A 20170-nucleotide genomic window follows, 5' to 3' on the forward strand; every position below is an offset into this window, starting at 1 on the left:
TATGTTGGTCTATTAAAAAGGACTGTCGGGAGTATACTTCTGGGTATCTCAGCAACAGTTTTTGACAGGTTGCCATATACAGGTAGATGTATACTAAGAGAGTAAGAGGAACAGTACTGAGAACACCAGCTACTCAGAGAGGTTTCGGGAGCATGCCCTGGCCCTCCAGAGTGGGTATCACCTAGCAGAAAGGAAACCTTTATCGGTAAGAAACTAGAGTCAGAGGGGTGCCCAGACAAGCCCAACATGCTGGGTAAGAAACAAGCTAAAAGTCCATCTTTGGAGTGTCTCCTCACCACCGTCCTTGGCCTTCCTATGAGGTGCTAAGTACAGGGCAACAATCAGCAAGCTATTATCTTTAGTACTGTGAGCTCTGGGATGAGATTGGATTTGCTCACCTGTATCTCCACAACAATGGATAAGATATAATACAATGACAGCTGCAGTTTCTGCATCTCATAGTCTACTGGTAAGTAATGGAGCGTGAGAGTCGCCACTTTCTGATGCTATAAATAATAGGTACCTGACTGTAATCAGTCTGTGGACCATTAACCATGATTATTAAGCCAGTCAAAAATGATAATCATGTTACTTATAGAAAGGGAAACTTTCTTACAAGAAACTTATCTTATGTGCCATTCCCTTAAAGAGATATAATGACAAGTTATCACCTATAAAAGCTCCACTATATTTATCTATAATTGTTAATCCCATAAACTTTAAATAGAGCAGGAGCATGCATGCTGGACCACCACTGCCACCATCTATTCAACCAAGAGATGTCAAAGGTGACTGTGGCATTTATTGGACTGGTATATGTTGGTATGACTTCTCTTTTGTTGTATAGAATACTGTAATAGACTTTTCTATTCAATGCAGATTCATCCTGCAAATAAAAATGTATTGTGTGTTGTATACGACTGTAAGCATGGGAGCCTAAGAGCAATATATGCCTGTAGTGTCTAGATAAAAGGCGTATTCCATGTGTAGAGGTCAGTGAAGGCATCAATATGTAGAGATCAGTGGAAGTATTCATGTACAGAGATTATTTCAGGTGTACATGCATGGTGATCAGGGGATGTGTCCATGTATGGAGAACAATATGGTAGATATATGCATGTAGATCACTGAGGGAGCCCAAGTATTGAGGTCAATGAAGGTGTCCATGTAAGGAGATCACCTGAGGCATCCATGTATGGAGATCAGTCAACTTGATCATGTATGCAGATCACTGGAGGTGTGATGTATGGAGATCAGTGGAGGTATTTATGTATGGAGATCATTAGAGGCATTATGTATAGAGATCGGTGAAAGCATCCATGTATGGGGACCAGGGGATGTGTCTACGTTTGAAGATCAGGGAAGGTGTCTTTGTATTAAGACTAAAGGATGCATTCATTTATAGAGGCCAGTGGAAGTGTCCATTTATGGAGAATAGTGAAGGCATCAATGTATGGAGATCAGTCAAAGTGTCTATGTAAGGACATCAATAGAGGCATCTAAGTGTTAAGGTAAGTGAAGGGATCCATGTATGGAGATCATTGGAGACTTACATGTATGGAGTTCAGTGGAAGTTTCCATGCCCGGAGATCATTGGGGGATTTCATGTACAGCAATCAGTGAAAACTCCCATGTATGGAGATCATTGGAGGCTTCCATGTATGGAGATCACTGGAGGCTTCCATGTACGGAGATCAGTGGAAGGTTCCATGTACGGAGATCATCGGGGGCCTCCAGCTACAGTTATCAGTGGAAGCTGAGATCATTAGAGGCTTCCATGTATGGAGATCATTGGAGGCTTCCATGTATGGAGACCATTCGAGGCTTCCATGTACAGAGATCAGTGGAAGGTTCCATGTACGGAGATCATCGGGGGCTTTCATGTACATTTATAAGTGGAAGCTGAGATCATTGGAAGCTTCCATGTACAGAGACCAGTGGAGGCTTCCATGTACAAAGACCAATGTAGGCTTCCATGTACGAAGACCAATGTAGGCTTCCATGTTTGGAGGTCTGAGGTGAAAATCATTCATGACCTGTGGTGGAAAGTCCATGTTAATTGTAAGCCATATAGTGTAATTTGTCTATTCCCTGCAAGAAAAAAAGCTAAAAATTATATTGGTTCTTGCTTGATGCTATTTACTTGAATAGTGCCTTAAGATGTCTTATGGTCATTTCCTTGAGGGGCAATTGAGTTAAACCTATTTCTTTCTGGTATCGGCCATGTGGGGAAATCCTGACTTCTTTAAGAGTTCTTTAATAGGGTGACTAGTAGAAAGTACATAAAATATTTGTTTCAAAAGTCATATTTTTATTTCTAGATACTTTTATTATATATTTATTGTATATGTTTATAAAAATATAGGCACGCTACTTTAAGAACTTAAAGGGGTTGTCTGTGCTGCTAGAGGGAGTCTCTGTTTCGGGTCCATCTGTCTCTGGAGGACTCTGTGTTCCTGTGCATTATATGCAAAGTCAATTGATTTTAATAGGCATCATGTAATACTTTATCTCCCCAGTGGTGGTGCTGCAGGGAAATTGTACACGTAGCTTTTAGGCTCCCACATAGATCACAGTTGATCAGTGGTGGTGGGTGGGATTGCAGAGAGACTATTTTTGGTTTGCTTATTATTGAGAAATCCTTCTAACGAAAAACAGACAACTCCTTAACACTTCTGTGATATGTTATTTTTAAAAAATTGTTTTCCACTGTATTGTGTTTTGTATGACAATTGACAATTTTTATCTTTCCATTTTGTTCCAGAACCGCAGTTTTCAAAGGAGCAAGACCTGTTTGCCAGTATTAACAGCACAAGAGTGAGACTCAATCTGATTGGTTGGAATGATGGTGGGTGCCCAATCACATCGTTTAACCTGGAGTACCGACCGTTTGGCACCACGGTGTGGACCCTGGCGCAGAGGACGTCCCTGTCTAAATCATATATACTGTATGACCTACAGGAAGCAATGTGGTATGAGCTGCAGATGAGGGTGTGCAACAGTGCAGGCTGCGCCGAGAAGCAGGCTAATTTTGCAACACTGAATTACGATGGCAGTAAGTAGTGTATGACTGATACCAGGACTATATAGTAATGGATGTAATAACTTGTGAATATTAATATTGCATACCAATCAAACTAAAGAAACACTCACCATCACTATGTCAGCTTTGTCATCTCTTTTATCCCAGCTCTGAAGTATCCAAACGTTTTACTACTAGGTCATGTGACCTCTAAGCCACCATTTTAAATTGCGTCCTCTCCCTTTTAAGGGTATCTTCACACGTACCGGATCCGCAGTGGATTTCAAGCTGCGAGTTTGCAGCGTAATCCGCTGCGGATCCTGGTAGTGTGAAGGTCTATGGGGTTACATATCCGCAGTGGAATTTTCATTCCACTGCGGATATGTAACCCGGCCCCTTTACCCCAGCAGCCCCAGCCTGGAGCATACATCACTTGCTCCAGGCTCCTGCTTGCCTCAGGAACTACCAGCATCTCCCGGCGGTCAGCCAATCAGTGCGCTGCCCTGAAGCAAGCAGGAGCCTGGAGCAGGTGATGTATGCTCTACGGCACGGCACGGCACTGGGCAGCACTGGATGGCTGATGAGGAGCAAGGGGAGCTGAGAGCTTCACACAGCCGCTGCACTGAGCAGGTAATGTATGCTTCCGGCCAGGGCTGTGGGTGGCAGGTGGCCGGGGGTTAAAAGGGCTGGGTCGCATATCTGCAGCGTAAAATCCGCTGCAAATCCGGTACGTGTGAAGGCACCCTAAATCAAACCCTTGATGCATTACCACAGCATTACATGGTTAGCTACAGCCAGTACCTGCTGGGAGGACAGTGTAACAATCCTCATCTCTATATACAGTATCTCTAAATAAGCTAAGAGAATATAAGTATACAGTCAGGGAGGTTGAATTACCAACAGATCCACTATAACTTTGTGACAGGAGATGTATAATCCTTATCAATAACACTGATAGGAGTTTCTGACTACTCTATGTGTAAAGCTTGTATGAAACAAGCCATGCAGCCTGAGCATATAGAAAGTTCTGTCAGAGATGGTGAGGAACAAAAGTATTTACCAGGCGGTCACCATGAGATCACATGATCTAACTGAAAGAAAGGATTCCAGGATTTAGGATTTTCAGTAAAATAATAGCTGAATTATATAGTGGATGACTAGCTGCATACTTAAAGGGAACCAATTAAAATTGGGCATAAAGGTAAGGAAACGTACATCAGCCAGCACGCTTCCTAACCATCCCCCTGTCCCCCCCCCCCCCCCGTCCCATGAACATTCAGCCCGCAAAGTTAGTTTAATCGTGTCCCGCGCTCTATGCAAATTACCATACAAGTAGTCACGGTGGGCGGGGCGGCTGTTCGAGTAGTCACGGTGGGCGGGGTCTTCGTCAAGTAGTCACTGGGCTCTGGGCCGGCTCCTGCGCTGTAATCACGCCCACGCCGACGTCTTTACTAAGCTGCGCATGTGCAGTGCAGCCTGAGAAGACGCTGCTGTACTGCGCTTGCGCGGCGTAGTACAGCAGCAGCTTCACCCACTGTACTGTGCATGCGCAGCTCAGTAAAGACGTCGGCGTGGCCGACGTGCAATGCCGCCCCCCCCCCCCAAATGACGTCAGCAGGCGCCGCTTTACAAAACGCCCGGAGGGGCGTGATTACAGCGCAGGAGCCGGCCCAAGACCCAGTGACTACTTGACGAAGACCCCGCCCACTGTGACTACTCGAACAGCCGTCTTGCCCAACGTGACTACTTGTATGGTAATTTGCATAGAGCGCGGGACACGATTAAACTAACTTTGCGGGCTGAATGTTCATGGGACGGGGGGGACAGGGGGATGGTTAGGAAGCGTGCTGGCTGATGTACCAGCACGGTTCCTTACCTTTATGCCCAATTTTAGTGTGATTGGTTCCCTTTAATGGAAAAAATATGGGGCTGTTTCTCTCAGTAACTTGAATATACTGTATATTCTACTAAAAAATGTGCTCTATTTTTGTACATAGGAGCAATAATATAGTAGTTATATTCTTGTACAGTATATAGGAGCAGTATTATAGTAGTTATATTCTTGTATATAGGGAGCAGTATTATAGTAGGTATATTCTTGTACATAGGAGCAATAATATAGTAGTTATATTCTTGTATATAGGAGCAGTATTATAGTAGTTATATTCTTGTATATAGGTGCAGTATTATAGTAGTTATATTCTTGCACATGGGGGCAGTATTATAGTAGTTATATTCTTGTACATAGGGAGCAGTATTATAGTAGTTATATTCTTGTACATAGGGAGCAGCGTTATAGTAGTTATATTCTTGTACATAGGGAGCAGCGTTATAGTAGTTATATTCTTGTACATAGGGAGCAGTATTATAGTAGGTATATTCTTGTACATAGGAGCAGTATTATAGTAGTTATATTCTTGTATATAGGTGCAGTATTATAGTAGTTATATTCTTGCACATGGGGGCAGTATTATAGTAGATATTGGTAAAGGAGAAATTCCAGCACTCACCAGTCAGCGTCTTTCAAACTTTTTTCCATATAGAACATAGCAGGGAGGGGATGGTGGATCAGTGAAGGTGCAGGCGCATCACCTGGGATAGCTATTTCGGGACTCCTCCCTTCCTCTAGCCAGGTCTAGCCTGGCTAGAGGAAGGGAGGAGTCCCGAAATAGCTATCCCAGGTGATGCGCCTGCACCTTCACTGATCCACCATCCCCTCCCTGCTATGTTCTATATGGAATAAAGTTTGAAAGACGCTGACTGGTGAGTGCTGGAATTTCTCCTTTTCCATTATTCACATCTGCCTTTTCATCCAAGCACCCTATTGTCTTCATTCATCCACATCCCATGCCCGACTACTCACCTCAATAGGGGGATACTTCTGGCAGCAGTGCAGGCTAGCTATATCTGCCGTACCATTATAGTAGATATATTCTTGTATATAGGAGCAGTATTATAGTAGTTATATTCTTGTATATAGGGGGCAGTATTAGGCTGGGTTCACACTACGTATATTTCAGTCAGTATTGTGGTCCTCATATTGCAACCAAAACCAGGAGTGGATTGAAAACACAGAAAGTCTCTGTTCACACAATGTTGAAATTGAGTGGATGGCCGCCATTTAATGGCAAATATTTTAAAACAACGGCTGTTATATTAAAATAATAATGGCAGTTATTTACTGTTATATGGCGGCCATCCACTCAATTTCAACATTGTGTGAACAGATCCTTTCTGTGTTTTTAATCCACTACTGGTTTTGGTTGCAATAGGAGGACCACAATACTGACTGAAATATAGGTAGTGTGAACCTAGCCTTATAGAAGTTATATTCTTGTATATAGGCGCAGTATTATAGTAGTTATTTTCTTGTACATAGGAGCAGTATTATAGTAGTTATATTCTTGTACATAGGACACAGTATTATAGTAGTTATCATACGGAGTAAGAAAGAGGAGTCCGCACTCACCAGTCAATAGAAGTAGGTTTATTCACTCCAAACACCGAAGGCTTCAGCTGGGAGGGGGAGGATGTTAGGCAGGTACGCTCTGAACAGTAGAAGCAGTATTATAGTAGTTATATTCTTGTATATAGAAGCAATAATATAGTAGTTATATTCTTGTTTATAGGAGACAGTATTATAGTAGTTATATTCTCATATATAGGAGCAGTATTATAGTAGTTATATTCTTGTATATAGGAGCATTATTATAGTAGTTATATTCTTGTATATAGGAGCAGTATTATAGTACAGCGATGCCTTGGATTACGAGCATAATTCGTTCCAGGACCGTGCTTGTAATCCAAATCCACTCTTAAACCAAAGCAAATTTTCCCATAAGAAATCACTGAAATGCAGCTAATTGGTTCCCCACCCCAAAAATAATGATTTTTTTTTTTATTCTGAACATGTAAAACAAATGAAACAAACATTTAGAAAACGCTGGATATGTGATATTATAAGTTACTGTACAGTATAGTATCAGCATGTGGAGTATAATTTATAGTGAGTGCATAAACCTGAAAAAACAGCAGCAGTTTGCAGATACAGAATAGAACTGCAGATCCCCATAATGGCTGAGTGTGAGTGCAGGCACAATATAGCACGGAGTATGTATAGCTGAGTGTGAGTGCAGGCACATTATAACAGGAATGGAGAGGATGGGAAACAGAAGGGCTGACAGAGACTGCAGGGAGCATGAAGGAATGATCAGGACATATGTGGGCACATACATGCAGCACTCTCTGTACGGGGAGAGAGGGGTTACAGCTATGAAGAGATTACCCTCACAGTCCTGTCCCCTGATGCAAGCCCCAGCCTGAAGTGGATCTGCTATGATTTGGAAGGTAAGGGAGACCTTCTGGATCAGAGTACAGGGCTGTAGACCACCCTGTTCAGACCATGCCCCTCCCCCACTTGCACTCCCATCCAGTACAGGGAGCTCTTAAACCAAAGCAATGCTCTTAAACCAAGTCACAATTTTGAAAAACTGTGAGCTCTTAAACCAAAACACTCTTAATCCAAGTTACTCTTAAACCAAGGTACCACTGTAGTTATATTCTTGTACATAGGAGCAATAATATAGTAGTTATATTCTTGTATATAGGAGCAGTATTATAGTAGTTATGTTCCTGTATATAGGAGCAGTATTATAGTAGCTATATTCTTGTATATAGGAGCAGTATGATAGTAGTTATATACCTGCATATAGGCGCAGTATTATAGTAGTTATTTTCTTGTACATAGGAGCAGTATTATAGTAGTTATATTCTTGTATATAGGAGCAGTATTATAGTAGTTATATTCTTGTATATAGGAGCAGTATTATAGTAGTTATTTTCTTGTACATAGGAGCAGTATTATAGTAGTTACGTATATTCTTGTACCTAGGAGCAGTATTATAGTAGTTATATTCTTGTATATAGGAGCAGTATTATAGTAGTTATATTCTTGTATATAGGAGCAGTATTATAGTAGTTATATTCTTGTATATAGGAGCAGTATTATAGTAGTTATTTTCTTGTACATAGGAGCAGTATTATAGTAGTTATGTATATTCTTGTACCTAGGAGCAGTATTATAGTAGTTATATTCTTGTATATAGGAGCAGTATTATAGTAGTTATTTTCTTGTACATAGGAGCAGTATTATAGTAGTTACGTATATTCTTGTACCTAGGAGCAGTATTATAGTAGTTATATTCTTGTATACAGGAGCAGTATTATAGTAGTTATTTTCTTGTACATAGGAGCAGTATTATAGTAGTTATATTCTTGTATATAGGAGCAGTATTAAAGTAGTTATATTCTTGTATATAGGAGCAGTATTATAGTAGTTATATTCTTGTATATAGGAGCAGTATTATAGTAGTTATTTTCTTGTACATAGGAGCAGTATTATAGTAGTTATATTCTTGTATATAGGAGCAGTATTATAGTAGTTATTTTCTTGTACATAGGAGCAGTATTATAGTAGTTATATTCTTGTATATAGGAGCAGTATTAAAGTAGTTATATTCTTGTATATAGGAGCAGTATTATAGTAGTTATATTCTTGTACATAGGAGCAGTATTATAGTAGTTATATTCTTGTATATAGGAGCAGTATTATAGTAGTTATTTTCTTGTACATAGGAGCAGTATTATAGTAGCAATATTCTTGCACCTAGGGGGCAGTACAGATATGTTTTATTTGCTATTTTGCTTAAATGTTACTATACTAGTGAGGTTAATATTAGCCATAACTGGAATTGCACTTCTGTTAATAATTTAAATGCTGCAAGACAATAGATTTTAGCTTTTGAGCCTTTAGTCAGACGGCTGACTAAACATACATACCGTACATAAATACCGTAAATGAACCATTATATATTAACAAGGAGTTGGCCAGTTTTAATCTTATTGGCAGTTTCAGCGCTGTATACAAAAATAGTTATTCTGCATTTCTGCCAAGTGTAAGTAGCGGGCTGACAGCAGCACCATGGAAGACTTGTCCATATCTGTATCTTTATCCATCTACCTTTCCAACTCCAGGAATGAGCTGTGTAGTTACAGCCCTTGTAAAAGTAAAGCTGTTGTGTGAGATCGATAATTCCTGTATACGTCCGCTTCATCTCTTTTACGAAATGGGGAGAATTTCTTAGTGGAGGAAAAGTTCTGCTTAATATTTCTAGAACATTCAACCATTCCTGTAGAGCCAGCCTCCATTAGAAAACTTAGTTCTCATCTACATAATAAATTCAGCTCCCAGCAAAAAGAAATAAACCTTACCGCAGACGTTTGGTTTCTGCCATTTGTCCGGACAATCCATCAAAACACCTAATTGTATTTCATAAATAGGATTTGGGGGCCTCCAGGGAGAGCTGTAATAGGACCTTGCCAGGCACAACTCCGGAGTGCCGGGTCTTCTGCAGTCACACATAAAACAGGAGAATTTGCTTTTCTTAAATTCCATTTGCCTTTTCTGGTGATGGGCTTGCAGTGTTCCCAGAGTCCCGATGAAGTGTAAGATTTATGGCGGTGATTACTTTGTTTGATGCTGGTGATGAGCTAATGGAGATCAATGGATCTGATACTGTACAAAGGGCTGGGAAATCGCTGCAAAGAGTGCTGAGCGTGCCGGGAAGTGTGTGAGATCAGACCGCCATGTAACACGGCACTTTGTCATGAAAAGTCTATTATATCACATCTGTGTATCACAATTGATGAATCAAAATGTGTGGAGGGTGAGGGACATCTCTGCACCGTTGTATTCTCCTCCTATAGTAGGTGGGTACAATTATTTCCATCTTGGTACCATCTTGGTAAATGCCACCTCTAGCTCTTTTCTATGACAGATGCCTTCTCTCACCTTTTCTATTTTTAGAATAGATTGTCACCTGTACATCATTCTGTTCTTGGGAAATGACACTTGCCACCTTGCATTATTATTTTCCACCTCTGCACAATTCTATTCTCTGGAGATGAAGGGTTCCACTTTTGTACCACTCTATTATCAGATGATGAATATGCCATCTTTGCACCTTTTCCATACCACCTTAGCACCATCCTATTTTCAAGGTACATGTGGTGCCACATCTTCCATATTCTTTTCTTGTAAGGTGAGGGATGCCATCTTTACACTGTCCTGTTCTTGAGATTTAAGTGTTGCCATCTTTGCACTAGTTTGGAAGATTAAGGACATCACTTTTAATACCCCTAATTTCCTCCATTATGAGAACTTTTATGTTCTGCCTTTTCCTTATTATTGTTCCTGCAGTGTCCCTTTGTTTAGAGTTGATGCAGTATATATCTTGGCTTTAAAAATGCAGAAAGAGTCCGGCATCAGTGCAGGCCTTGGTACTAGTGAGTGATATGGTACTGAATGCTGCTATTTGGTATTACTGAGTCATGTAGCAGTGACCACATGTAATGCCAAGGTCTATTATCCTAACTATACAGGGAAAGGATGGTGGGACGAAAGAGGAGGAATACTACTTCTTCTAAGCAATACATTTTAACCTCTGAAATTATAATTGCATTTTGCTAATACGGTACTGGGATTTTGGTTACAACTATTTGCAATTGGCTTGTGGCTGTGTTGTACATTGCACATTTGCCACCAAGAGTAGTAGAGATTTCCGAGTCTAGTGGGGTACTGACAGGGGTGGATTAACTTTACCATAGGCCCCGGGCTGTTCACCAAGCCTGGGCCCCCCCACCCCACTGTAACTATGGCGGCACTAGCCTGGTGTTCATAGTACAGTATAGATAATGTCATGATGTCCTGATTTGTGCAAAATTGCCATAAAAAACTGTGATTTTTTGCAAATCATGGAGGCCAGGAGACAGTACACCACTGAAAGTATAAGTCTTTTTGGGTGTTCATGGGCCCCCCAGGAGCTCAGGGCCCCGGGCTGCTGCCCGGAACGCCCCTATTATGATCCACTGCTGGGTACTGACCACAAAGACCTACAGAGAGGCAGAGCTATTCTTCTACTGGGGCAACCATAGTGGCAGGTTAGGAGGGTCTTGGAGCAATAGTCATTTTGGCAAACCCCAACTTGGTGGGGCTTCTAACACAGATTGAGGCTTTCAATTCTAGTTTAAAGACGAATGATTGCCCAGTTTGCTCTCATTCAACTACAATATCTGTGTCTTTCTGTCATTACAAAGATAGAAATAGCCATTTATTCTGGGTACACCATTCCAGCAGCATTATATTATAGTGGAATAATCAGGATCTCACATCATGAGGTGATAGCGTCTTAGATCAGCCCCAAGACACTTGGGCTGTAGTACATTTTTGTAATCAGCATCAGGTTTGTATTGTGTATGAGAGTAGCATCCCTATACTCGTTCAGTGGTGAATTATAAGGCTTTAAGAGCATAGGCTGGATATTCATCATATACCGTGATCTGTGATCAGCTGTAACATTGAAACTACCTACCGGATATTGTGCCGCCAAAACAGCTTTGACCCATTGGGGTATGGACTCCACAAAAGCTGTCAAGGTGTCCTTTGATATCTGGCACCAAGACGAGAGCAACAGATCCTTTACATTTTATAAGGTGTGAGGTGCGGCCTCCAAGTTCTTTTTTTTCTCCAGCACATCCCACAGAGCAACAATCAGATTGAGATCAAGGCAATCTGGAGGACGAATCAACACCATGATCTCTTCATCCCTTCATCCCCGAACAATGTCTGCAGCATGGCTGGGGCACTATCCTGCTGACCGCTGCTGTTAGGGGGTCCCTGCTGCTATCAAAGGGTGACTTCATGTGCATAATGGTTAGGGCCCTATTACACGGGACGATAATCGTGCAAATAATCATTATATCCTTTGAATTTAAGCTATAATCGTTCTGTGTAATGGTAGGCAAAGATCAAATTAATCGTTTGTGTGTCGTTGACCGTTGATTTAGATCAGAACCTAAAATTATCGTTAATCTCCGCTAATCATTCACTGTAATTCCACATTCATTCGCTGTAGTTCTGCATTTTTTCACTAATCATTCAGTGTAATTGCACATTGTCTATTGTTTTGCTGGGATTAGATGGATTAAACAATCATAGTAACGATTGCAATAACGATTATAGTAACAATCATAACTAACCACCATCGTTTTGTGTAATATGGTGAACGATTTCAGGTTAACGATAAACAATCTTGTTTGTGATTGTTTATCTTTAGCCATTAATCGTTAAAAATCGCTCCTTGTAATAGGACCCTTAGGTAGGTGATACATGTCACAGTAACATCCACATAATGCAAGGACACAAGGTCTCCAGTATATCTCTGCCCATCACATTGCTCCCACAATGTTGTCTTCTTCCCATAGTGCCATCTCCTCCCCAGGTAAGTCCTATATTACCCAAGAACAGTGTCTTAAGATACTGATATTGGGAATGGGGCAACTTTCTTATATATAACCCATCCACTAAGGTTTTAAAGAGATAAAGCATATTGATTGTCATTGAGAATTTTCTTTATACCTTTACCGAAGAGAACTTATAAAATGATGTACTTTAAATTCACTGTACATATTTTCCCAGTACTATATTCTGACCGCTCAGTGGTTTTCTTATCATCTCGCACTTACAAGCCTTAGCCAGACAGATTTCACATAGTACAATTTGATCTGACAAGACAAATTCTGTGCCAATCTCCCTTTTTTAGCCGCTATGTTTTCTATCTCCTGCCTCTGGCTACGAGGGTCTCCATGTGGAACGGGTTATTGAAAATCTTCTCCCTCTGCTCATTTGCTTATTCTACAAGTCATTTAGATACTTTGTGCCTGGCCCCATTATGGATGTCTGCAGGGCAGATTTTATCCCATGAACTAATTACAGCCGACGACGTTCCTCAATGCCCTTTGTTTTTTTCTGCCAGATATCTTCTACTTATCGTCTTTTATATGCTGGCGCAGTTCAGACACAGATGGCGCCAGCTAGCGAGCCATGGCTTTCCCTGGTGGGGCGACACAGTTTCAACACCAAGATAATACAGTCCTAATAAAACACTGTAAACAAGATGAGGGCAAAAACTAATATTTTGTCATTGTCTGTGAAGTTAGTTTGTATCTTACCGTGTTTTTCTGAAAATAAGACAGTGCCTTATATTAATTTTTGCTCAAAAACAGGCATTATGCCTTATTTTGGGGGGATATCTTATTTCTCTCCCCACGCCAACCAACACCCTCCCCCCATCAGAGGGTAGAGAAATAAGACATCCCCCGGACCTCCCTGGAATACTTACCAGCATCTTTGCTGAAGCAGGAGCACATCAGCAGAAGGACGTGTGCCAGGCATGCAGCGGGTCGTGCGTCAAGCGTACGTCGGGTCGTGCGGAGGACGTGGGGCCATGGACCACTATGCCTGCAGCGGCTGTGAAGGTCCATGAGGGGATTAGGTGAGTCCTGGCTGGCAACGGGCAGCCTTACTTTTGGGGGGTGCCCTATTTAAGAGTAAGGGTGCCTTATTTTCGTTAGGATTCCTTACTTTAGGCTAATTGGTAGGGTAGTTGGGGTATCTTATTTTTTAGGAAGGTGTTTTATTCACATGGAAACACGACACGACTTTACAGGTTCTGTGTGGTCATTATACTGTTTTTGAGTCACATTGTTTTATTTTGCATCCATCATTCAGCTTCATCCACATTTTCTTGTCACCTCCTGCTGGTTCAGAGTCTGTGCAAAGTTTATGAGGAGTTTCACTATTACCTCCGTATTGTCCTACAGGGGCTGTGCACAAATAAGTGAAGACTCTATAAGTTTCTCTTTCCATATGCTTTAGCGCTTCTGCAGATGTCTTGCATGGGATTATGCAGTGCTATAGGTTGTATAAGAATGCAGTAGTATAAATGTCACCCAATGTTAGTGGAATAATGTTGTCTTGTGGCTCTGATGGTTTTAAACATTTCTTTGTGTTATTTGATAGCATATGCCATGTTACAATACACGTAACAAGCCCTGCTCCACTGTGTCGCGACATTACCAGGATAGATTTTCATCTGCTAGAAGTAAATAATAAAGGTTCCTATGGAATAACTGCAAAACAGAAGTTTATAGTGGTCAAAACGCCATTTTTCTCATATACAGCTTTAAATTCCCTGTTGACTATTCACCTAGAATTAAATGATAGGAGGAGGAGGAGTAGAAGGGGGAGGAGGGATTTGTAGCTGGAGAGAGACAGAAGCAGAGAGAGAGGCTCTACAGAGAAACTTCAGGATCTTAGTGTTAGATCTCAATCCAATGCTGGATTCACAGTTTACACTTAGTAGCTCTATAATGTCCTCCATGCTTCTGCTGCTTGTGAGGATGTGCTATAGAGATATAGGGAGCAAGCAGAGAATGGAAGACATCATATCAGTTAGTCTACGCTTAGTGGACAATGAAAAATTAGAAATAGAGGCTGAAGGGGAGAAACTGGTGAATATGTCATATACAAGTTATACATGGCCAGAAGGACAGCCCATTCTTTAAATTTTCCTGAAAAAAGTGGCAAGCTTTAAAGTCCACATGGGGAAAAAACTTTCTAACATCAGGTGCAGGGGGAAACATAAAAAACTACACCAACGCACCTCTGCCCGTACCTCTCCAGCACTGGATCCCCAGTCGGGCTTCGGGATCTCCAGCAGAGTCCAGTCAGTGGCTGGGGTGGGACACCGCTCCAGTTACTGATTGGCTGAGCAAGTTATCTATAAGCTGAAAAAAGCATTTCCCTCCTGAGTCGTGATGTCATCACAACTTGGCGAAAATGCCCTTTCGGCCTGGGTCCTAGGGCTAGTCACTCTGCTCATGGCGGGCACGGGGAAAGATGAGCAATACTTGCTTGTTATTTTCTCCCCTGCCCCTTCCGCCTGTCAGATTTTTGACTGGGCCGGACTTTACCTTTAAGCCTGTGTCTGTTTAGGGTTTTGGAGCTTTGTATCAGAGAATTGCTCTGGTAGCCATAAAGATTTATTAATTAATTGGTCAGTAACTTTTAATGACTTCAATTGAGAGAGCCATTCTGAAAGACATTGACTTCCCTATTGATATCAATGACAGCTGCACTCAGTTGTTAACAGGGGATCATGTCATCTCATTGGTGAGGCTCCCATAGCTAGGATATACACCAATCAGTGTATGCCCCAGCCTGGAGCCTGTGAAATGGAATTTTAAAAATTGGCTAATGTTTATGGCCGGCTAAAGCGTCTGCTTTTCATGTAGAGAAATTTGGTTGTGGGGGGACCCTCTGCTAATGTCTGAGTGAGAACGGATTGGTCATTACTCAGCTAAGCAGTGTCTGATCTGAAATGAACTTCAGATTGATTTAGTATTCGGCTGTGTATAGTGGCGGTTACCTGGTGCAGAGTGTGCGCCTGCCGCTTATCAGCTGCGTCCTTATTGACTCATTTATCATCACTGCCACAAGACGTTCCATTAACTAGGACCATTCAGCAAAATACACCCCAGAGCCGGCCCGAGGCTCCACTTCCTGGCAACGTTTTATAATTTACAATCCAAAAAGAAATTCTTTTATAGATTTTAAAAACAGTTAAAGTAGCCAGAGTTCCCCATTGAATGTTAGCCATAAACTTTTCGGTTGGATTGGCCAACCATCAAATGTTTGTGGGGCCTTCTGGCTCCTCTCCAACAAATTATGTCATGGGACAGAAGGGTCACGCTCAGCTGATCCAAGCATTCATGTGTACAGGGTGCTTGGACATTGAAAGACCAACACAGTAGACCTCATGTGTACAGGGTGCTTGGCCTCAGGAACTTCTCCTTTTATCATAATAAAGCAAATATTTTTTTGTGTGTATTTGATCAAGTTGCCCCAATCCCACTCTGGTGATCCAATGATACCCAATCCCCATTGCTCAAAACTTCCAGATCTTGGTTTAGACAAGGAAGTGGCCAATAACTGGCTGAGTTTTCATGATCACTGGAATTGGTGATTAGGGCTTTGGCCAAAATAGTCCTTGGATTTCCCCTATAAAGTTAGTTTATAGATAAATGAAAAACCCCTTTAATATCTCTAGGATATGCTGTAACAATATGATTAGCAGGGATCCTACCACTGGGACATTTGGTGCTTTACATGTTTCCACAAGGCAACTGTAGTAGCGTTCTATTCCAGGACTTGAGGGGGTCTTGGCAGTGGAACCCCCAATGATCAGAATGTGAGAATTTTACCTCTAAAATGGTGTGTTTACACAGAGATTTATGTGACAGATTTTTAAAGAAATGAATGTGCATTACTTTTAAGGTAAAGACTTATAAACTGACCTTATTTCTTTCATCTTTGATTAAAATTTTGCCCCTCTTCACAGGTACGATCCCCCCACTAATAAAATCCATTGAGACTAGTGAAGAAGGACTCTCCACCAACAAAGGGATAAAAATGCTGGTGACCATTTCCTGTATCCTGATTGGGGTCTTGCTGCTTTTCGCTTTACTGCTGATTGTCAGGAGGAGAAGACGGGAGCAGAGACTGAAGAGGCTGAGAGGTAAAAGAACATTCTGGCATCGTTGAAAGGCTATCAGCGCTATATGTAAGACTTGTTGTAGCTCCCCCCTGTGGAGGGGACAAGGAGAAGGTAAAACATGGACCCTTGCAGATCCATGTAGAATTTGAGACGAAGCAGTAAAATGATTGTAGGGGGAGGATTGGGGAGACAAAAGGACACAGGCTATAACATGACGTAAGTGGAGAAAATAGAGATTAATCTTATAGCCAGAAAGGTTAATGTTGAGTAGTGAGTGCCAGGCTTAGCTTGCAGCCCATTAATAGTTATTAAGTGTCATTAAGTTTGTTTTGACTTCTGGGAATCACATGAATAATGTTTTCCTCCAAATGTAAGGTCTACTGTGTTGGTCTTAAGTTCATGATCTGTGTGAACCCCCCATCGCACTGTAAACTATTCCTTTCTTATTATGGAGGCAGACCATGCAGCTAGTTTAAGGCCCTGGAGATAAGAGGCGCAGGCCTGGTTGGCTTATCTTCTTAGCTAATGGGTAGCTACAAGATTATTTTTGTCAATACAGGGATTAGGAATTATCCCTTTGGAAATAAATGCCAGAACCTTCAGTCCTCTATGGCAAAACTGTGCATCATAATTTAGGCCCAGTTTGACCTTCTCTTCTGTGTAGGTATCTTCTTATGCCCACACCTTGATAAAGGTATATAGGTATATTTGCATAGGAGAATAAAAACATTTCTTACAGTATGTTCTGGAAGCACAGACAGATAAATGAACAGTACCATGTGACTCTTTACCTTAAAGGTGCAAACAACCTCCAACTCCAGACTACACGGATTATGGGGCGCAGGTCCAACTTGAGATCGAGGCACAGTGAGTAATAAAAATATATTTTATTGTGGAGACTCAACGCGTTTCGGAACCGCACCGGTTCCTTTCTCAAGAGTCATGATACTGATAAAACAGAACAGCACTATATATCACAAACCAAGATGACATCAAAAGGGGAGGAGGACTCAGAACCTCCCACTTCAATCAACACAGACACCTGTAACACCAATAAAGAAAGGCATATAGCTATATACTACATTGCATTGAAATACAATAATATATAAGAGTATATAAAACGAATATGTATATAAATAAAAATAATGTGTAGAAAATGTATAAAAAAAAAAAAAAAAACTCCAAAAAAACTTTAAAAAAAAAAAAAAAAAAAACTTAAAAAAAAAAAAAAAACTTTAAAAAAAAAACCTTAAAAATTTCTTTTTTTTTTTTTTTTTTTATTTTCTTTTTTTATATATATATATTTAAAAATAAGTATATAAAGTTAAAAAATTATACCTTCGTATTTTCTAGTGTCTCATTTAAGCCATCTGGTGACAAAGAGCAAAGTTTAAAAATCCAGTATGATTCCCTATTAATGAGCTGCTTGTATCTATTGGGAACATTCTCTCCTATACGTTCCAAAATAGTGAGTCTCAAACTACTAGGGTCAGAATTGTAATTCTGACCCTAGTAGTTTGAGACTCACTATTTTGGAACGTATAGGAGAGAATGTTCCCAATAGATACAAGCAGCTCATTAATAGGGAATCGTACTGGATTTTTAAACTTTGCTCTTTGTCACCAGATGGCTTAAATGAGACACTAGAAAATACGAAGGTATAATTTTTTAACTTTATATACTTATTTTTAAATATATATATATAAAAAAAGAAAATAAAAAAAAAAAAATAAAAAAAAAGAAATTTTTAAGGTTTTTTTTTTTTTTTTTTTTTTAAAGTTTTTTTTTTTTTTAAAGTTTTTTTGGAGTTTTTTTTTTTTTTTTTTTATACATTTTCTACACATTATTTTTATTTATATACATATTCGTTTTATATACTCTTATATATTATTGTATTTCAATGCAATGTAGTATATAGCTATATGCCTTTCTTTATTGGTGTTACAGGTGTCTGTGTTGATTGAAGTGGGAGGTTCTGAGTCCTCCTCCCCTTTTGATGTCATCTTGGTTTGTGATATATAGTGCTGTTCTGTTTTATCAGTATCATGACTCTTGAGAAAGGAACCGGTGCGGTTCCGAAACGCGTTGAGTCTCCACAATAAAATATATTTTTATTACTCACTGTGCCTCGATCTCAAGTTGGACCTGCGCCCCATAATCCGTGTAGTCTGGAGTTGGAGGTTGTTTGCATCATTGTTTCCTGTTGGATATCGGGAGTGGCTGCGGTCCTTGATATATACGCTGCAGAGTGTTGTGCCTCCCTTTGCACAACCACATCAGGTGAGGGTTGCCGTGCACCCCTATCCCTTTTTCACCTTGCCCTTCTGATCCTCGCCATGGAGCGCTGTCGCCCTTTGTTTTTTCTTTACCTTAAAGGAGAAGTCTGGCAAAATTCTTTATTAAAGTTTTGTATTGCCCCCCAAAGTTATACAAATCAACATACACTTATTACGGGAAATGCTTATAAAGTGTTTTTTTCCTTGCACTTACTACCTCATCAAGGTTTCACTTCCTGGATAAAATAGTGATGTCACGACCCGACTCCCAGAGCCAGTGGCGTATCTACAGCGGTCGCAGGGGTCGCACCTGCGACCCAGCCCGCCAGCAAGGGGGGCCCGGCCTGGCCCCCCCTTGCCACTTAACTGTGTAGCCTAAGGCTACGTTCACACAGAGCAAAAGGAGCGGATTATGCAAGGAAATATTTCTGCCTGAAATCAACTGACGCTGAATTCCGAGCAGAATATAAGCAGAATGTAAGCAGAATCCCTGCGTATTCTGCTAGGAAAGTGTTCAGCTCGTAATCAGCTCTTGACAAATTCAGCGCGGAATACTCAAGGAATCCGCGCTGAATCCGCATGCATTCAGCGCTGAAATTCAGTGAGTATTTGGTGAGTAAACTAGAGTATACCAGAATATATACTAGAATCCTCCCCCCCCCCCCCCCTTTTCCCCATTTCCGCGCTGATTCAGCGAGTAATTTCCGCTTGTATTACGCTTGTATTCCGCGCTGAAACAGAAAATCAGAGCCCCATTGATTTGTATAGGCTTCCGCTAGCGGAAGAATGAACATGTTCATTCTTCTGGCGGAAAGCGGATTAGTTCAGTGCGGAAATTCCACCGTGTGAACTGCAGAGCAGAATTTTCATTCAACACAATGGAAATTAGCTCTGCACCTATTTTAACGGCTGAAATTTCAGCGCTGATTCAGCGCAGAAATTCAGCTGCTTTTGCTCAGTGGGAACGAGCCCTAACTGTCAAACCTGTGGATGCAGGCTGCAGCTAAACTGAAAGCACCGGAGCCAGGCGGGGCCCGTCCTCAGTGTCTGCCACACTGTACTGCTCACTTCAGTGCTGGGACACTCCAGCTGCCGTCTGCAGGACTGAGGCCCCTCCTCCAGCCCGGGTCACAGTGCAGTACAGTTACCTTCCATTATCCCAGGGCCGCACCATCCATGAGGAGAAAAGCTTTTCCTCAGGTAACATTCCTCCCAGCCTGTGGGGGGCAGCAGTGTCAGATGGTGAACAGAATCAGGTTGGTAACAGCAATAGACGTATCTCCTCTGAAGCCTGGGGGCCAGCAGGTGAAGCTGGTGAGTGTATTGTGATAGATCTGTGTATGGGGTGATCTGTGTATGTATGGGGGGGGGGGTGATCTGTGTATGGGCAATGGCGGATTATAATGTAGGCGGTTTGG

The 20170-nt window shown here is 41.2% G+C and overlaps 1 protein-coding gene across 4 annotated transcripts in view; it reads left to right on the forward strand.

Annotated features, from left to right (window-relative positions):
• The window catches only part of DSCAM (DS cell adhesion molecule), a 312819-nt gene that overhangs the window by 247033 nt on the left and 45616 nt on the right, over nt 1-20170 (forward strand). For all 4 annotated transcript variants that reach the window (XM_069945870.1, XM_069945869.1, XM_069945872.1 and 1 more), the window contains 2 exons: nt 2765-3055; nt 16321-16497. In XM_069945870.1, the coding sequence (XP_069801971.1) occupies nt 2765-3055; nt 16321-16497 (468 nt within the window). The remainder of the gene's footprint in view (nt 1-2764; nt 3056-16320; nt 16498-20170) is intronic.

The sequence above is a fragment of the Dendropsophus ebraccatus genome, chromosome 11 (assembly GCF_027789765.1).
Source record: "Dendropsophus ebraccatus isolate aDenEbr1 chromosome 11, aDenEbr1.pat, whole genome shotgun sequence".
Classification (NCBI taxonomy): Eukaryota; Metazoa; Chordata; class Amphibia; order Anura; family Hylidae; genus Dendropsophus; species Dendropsophus ebraccatus.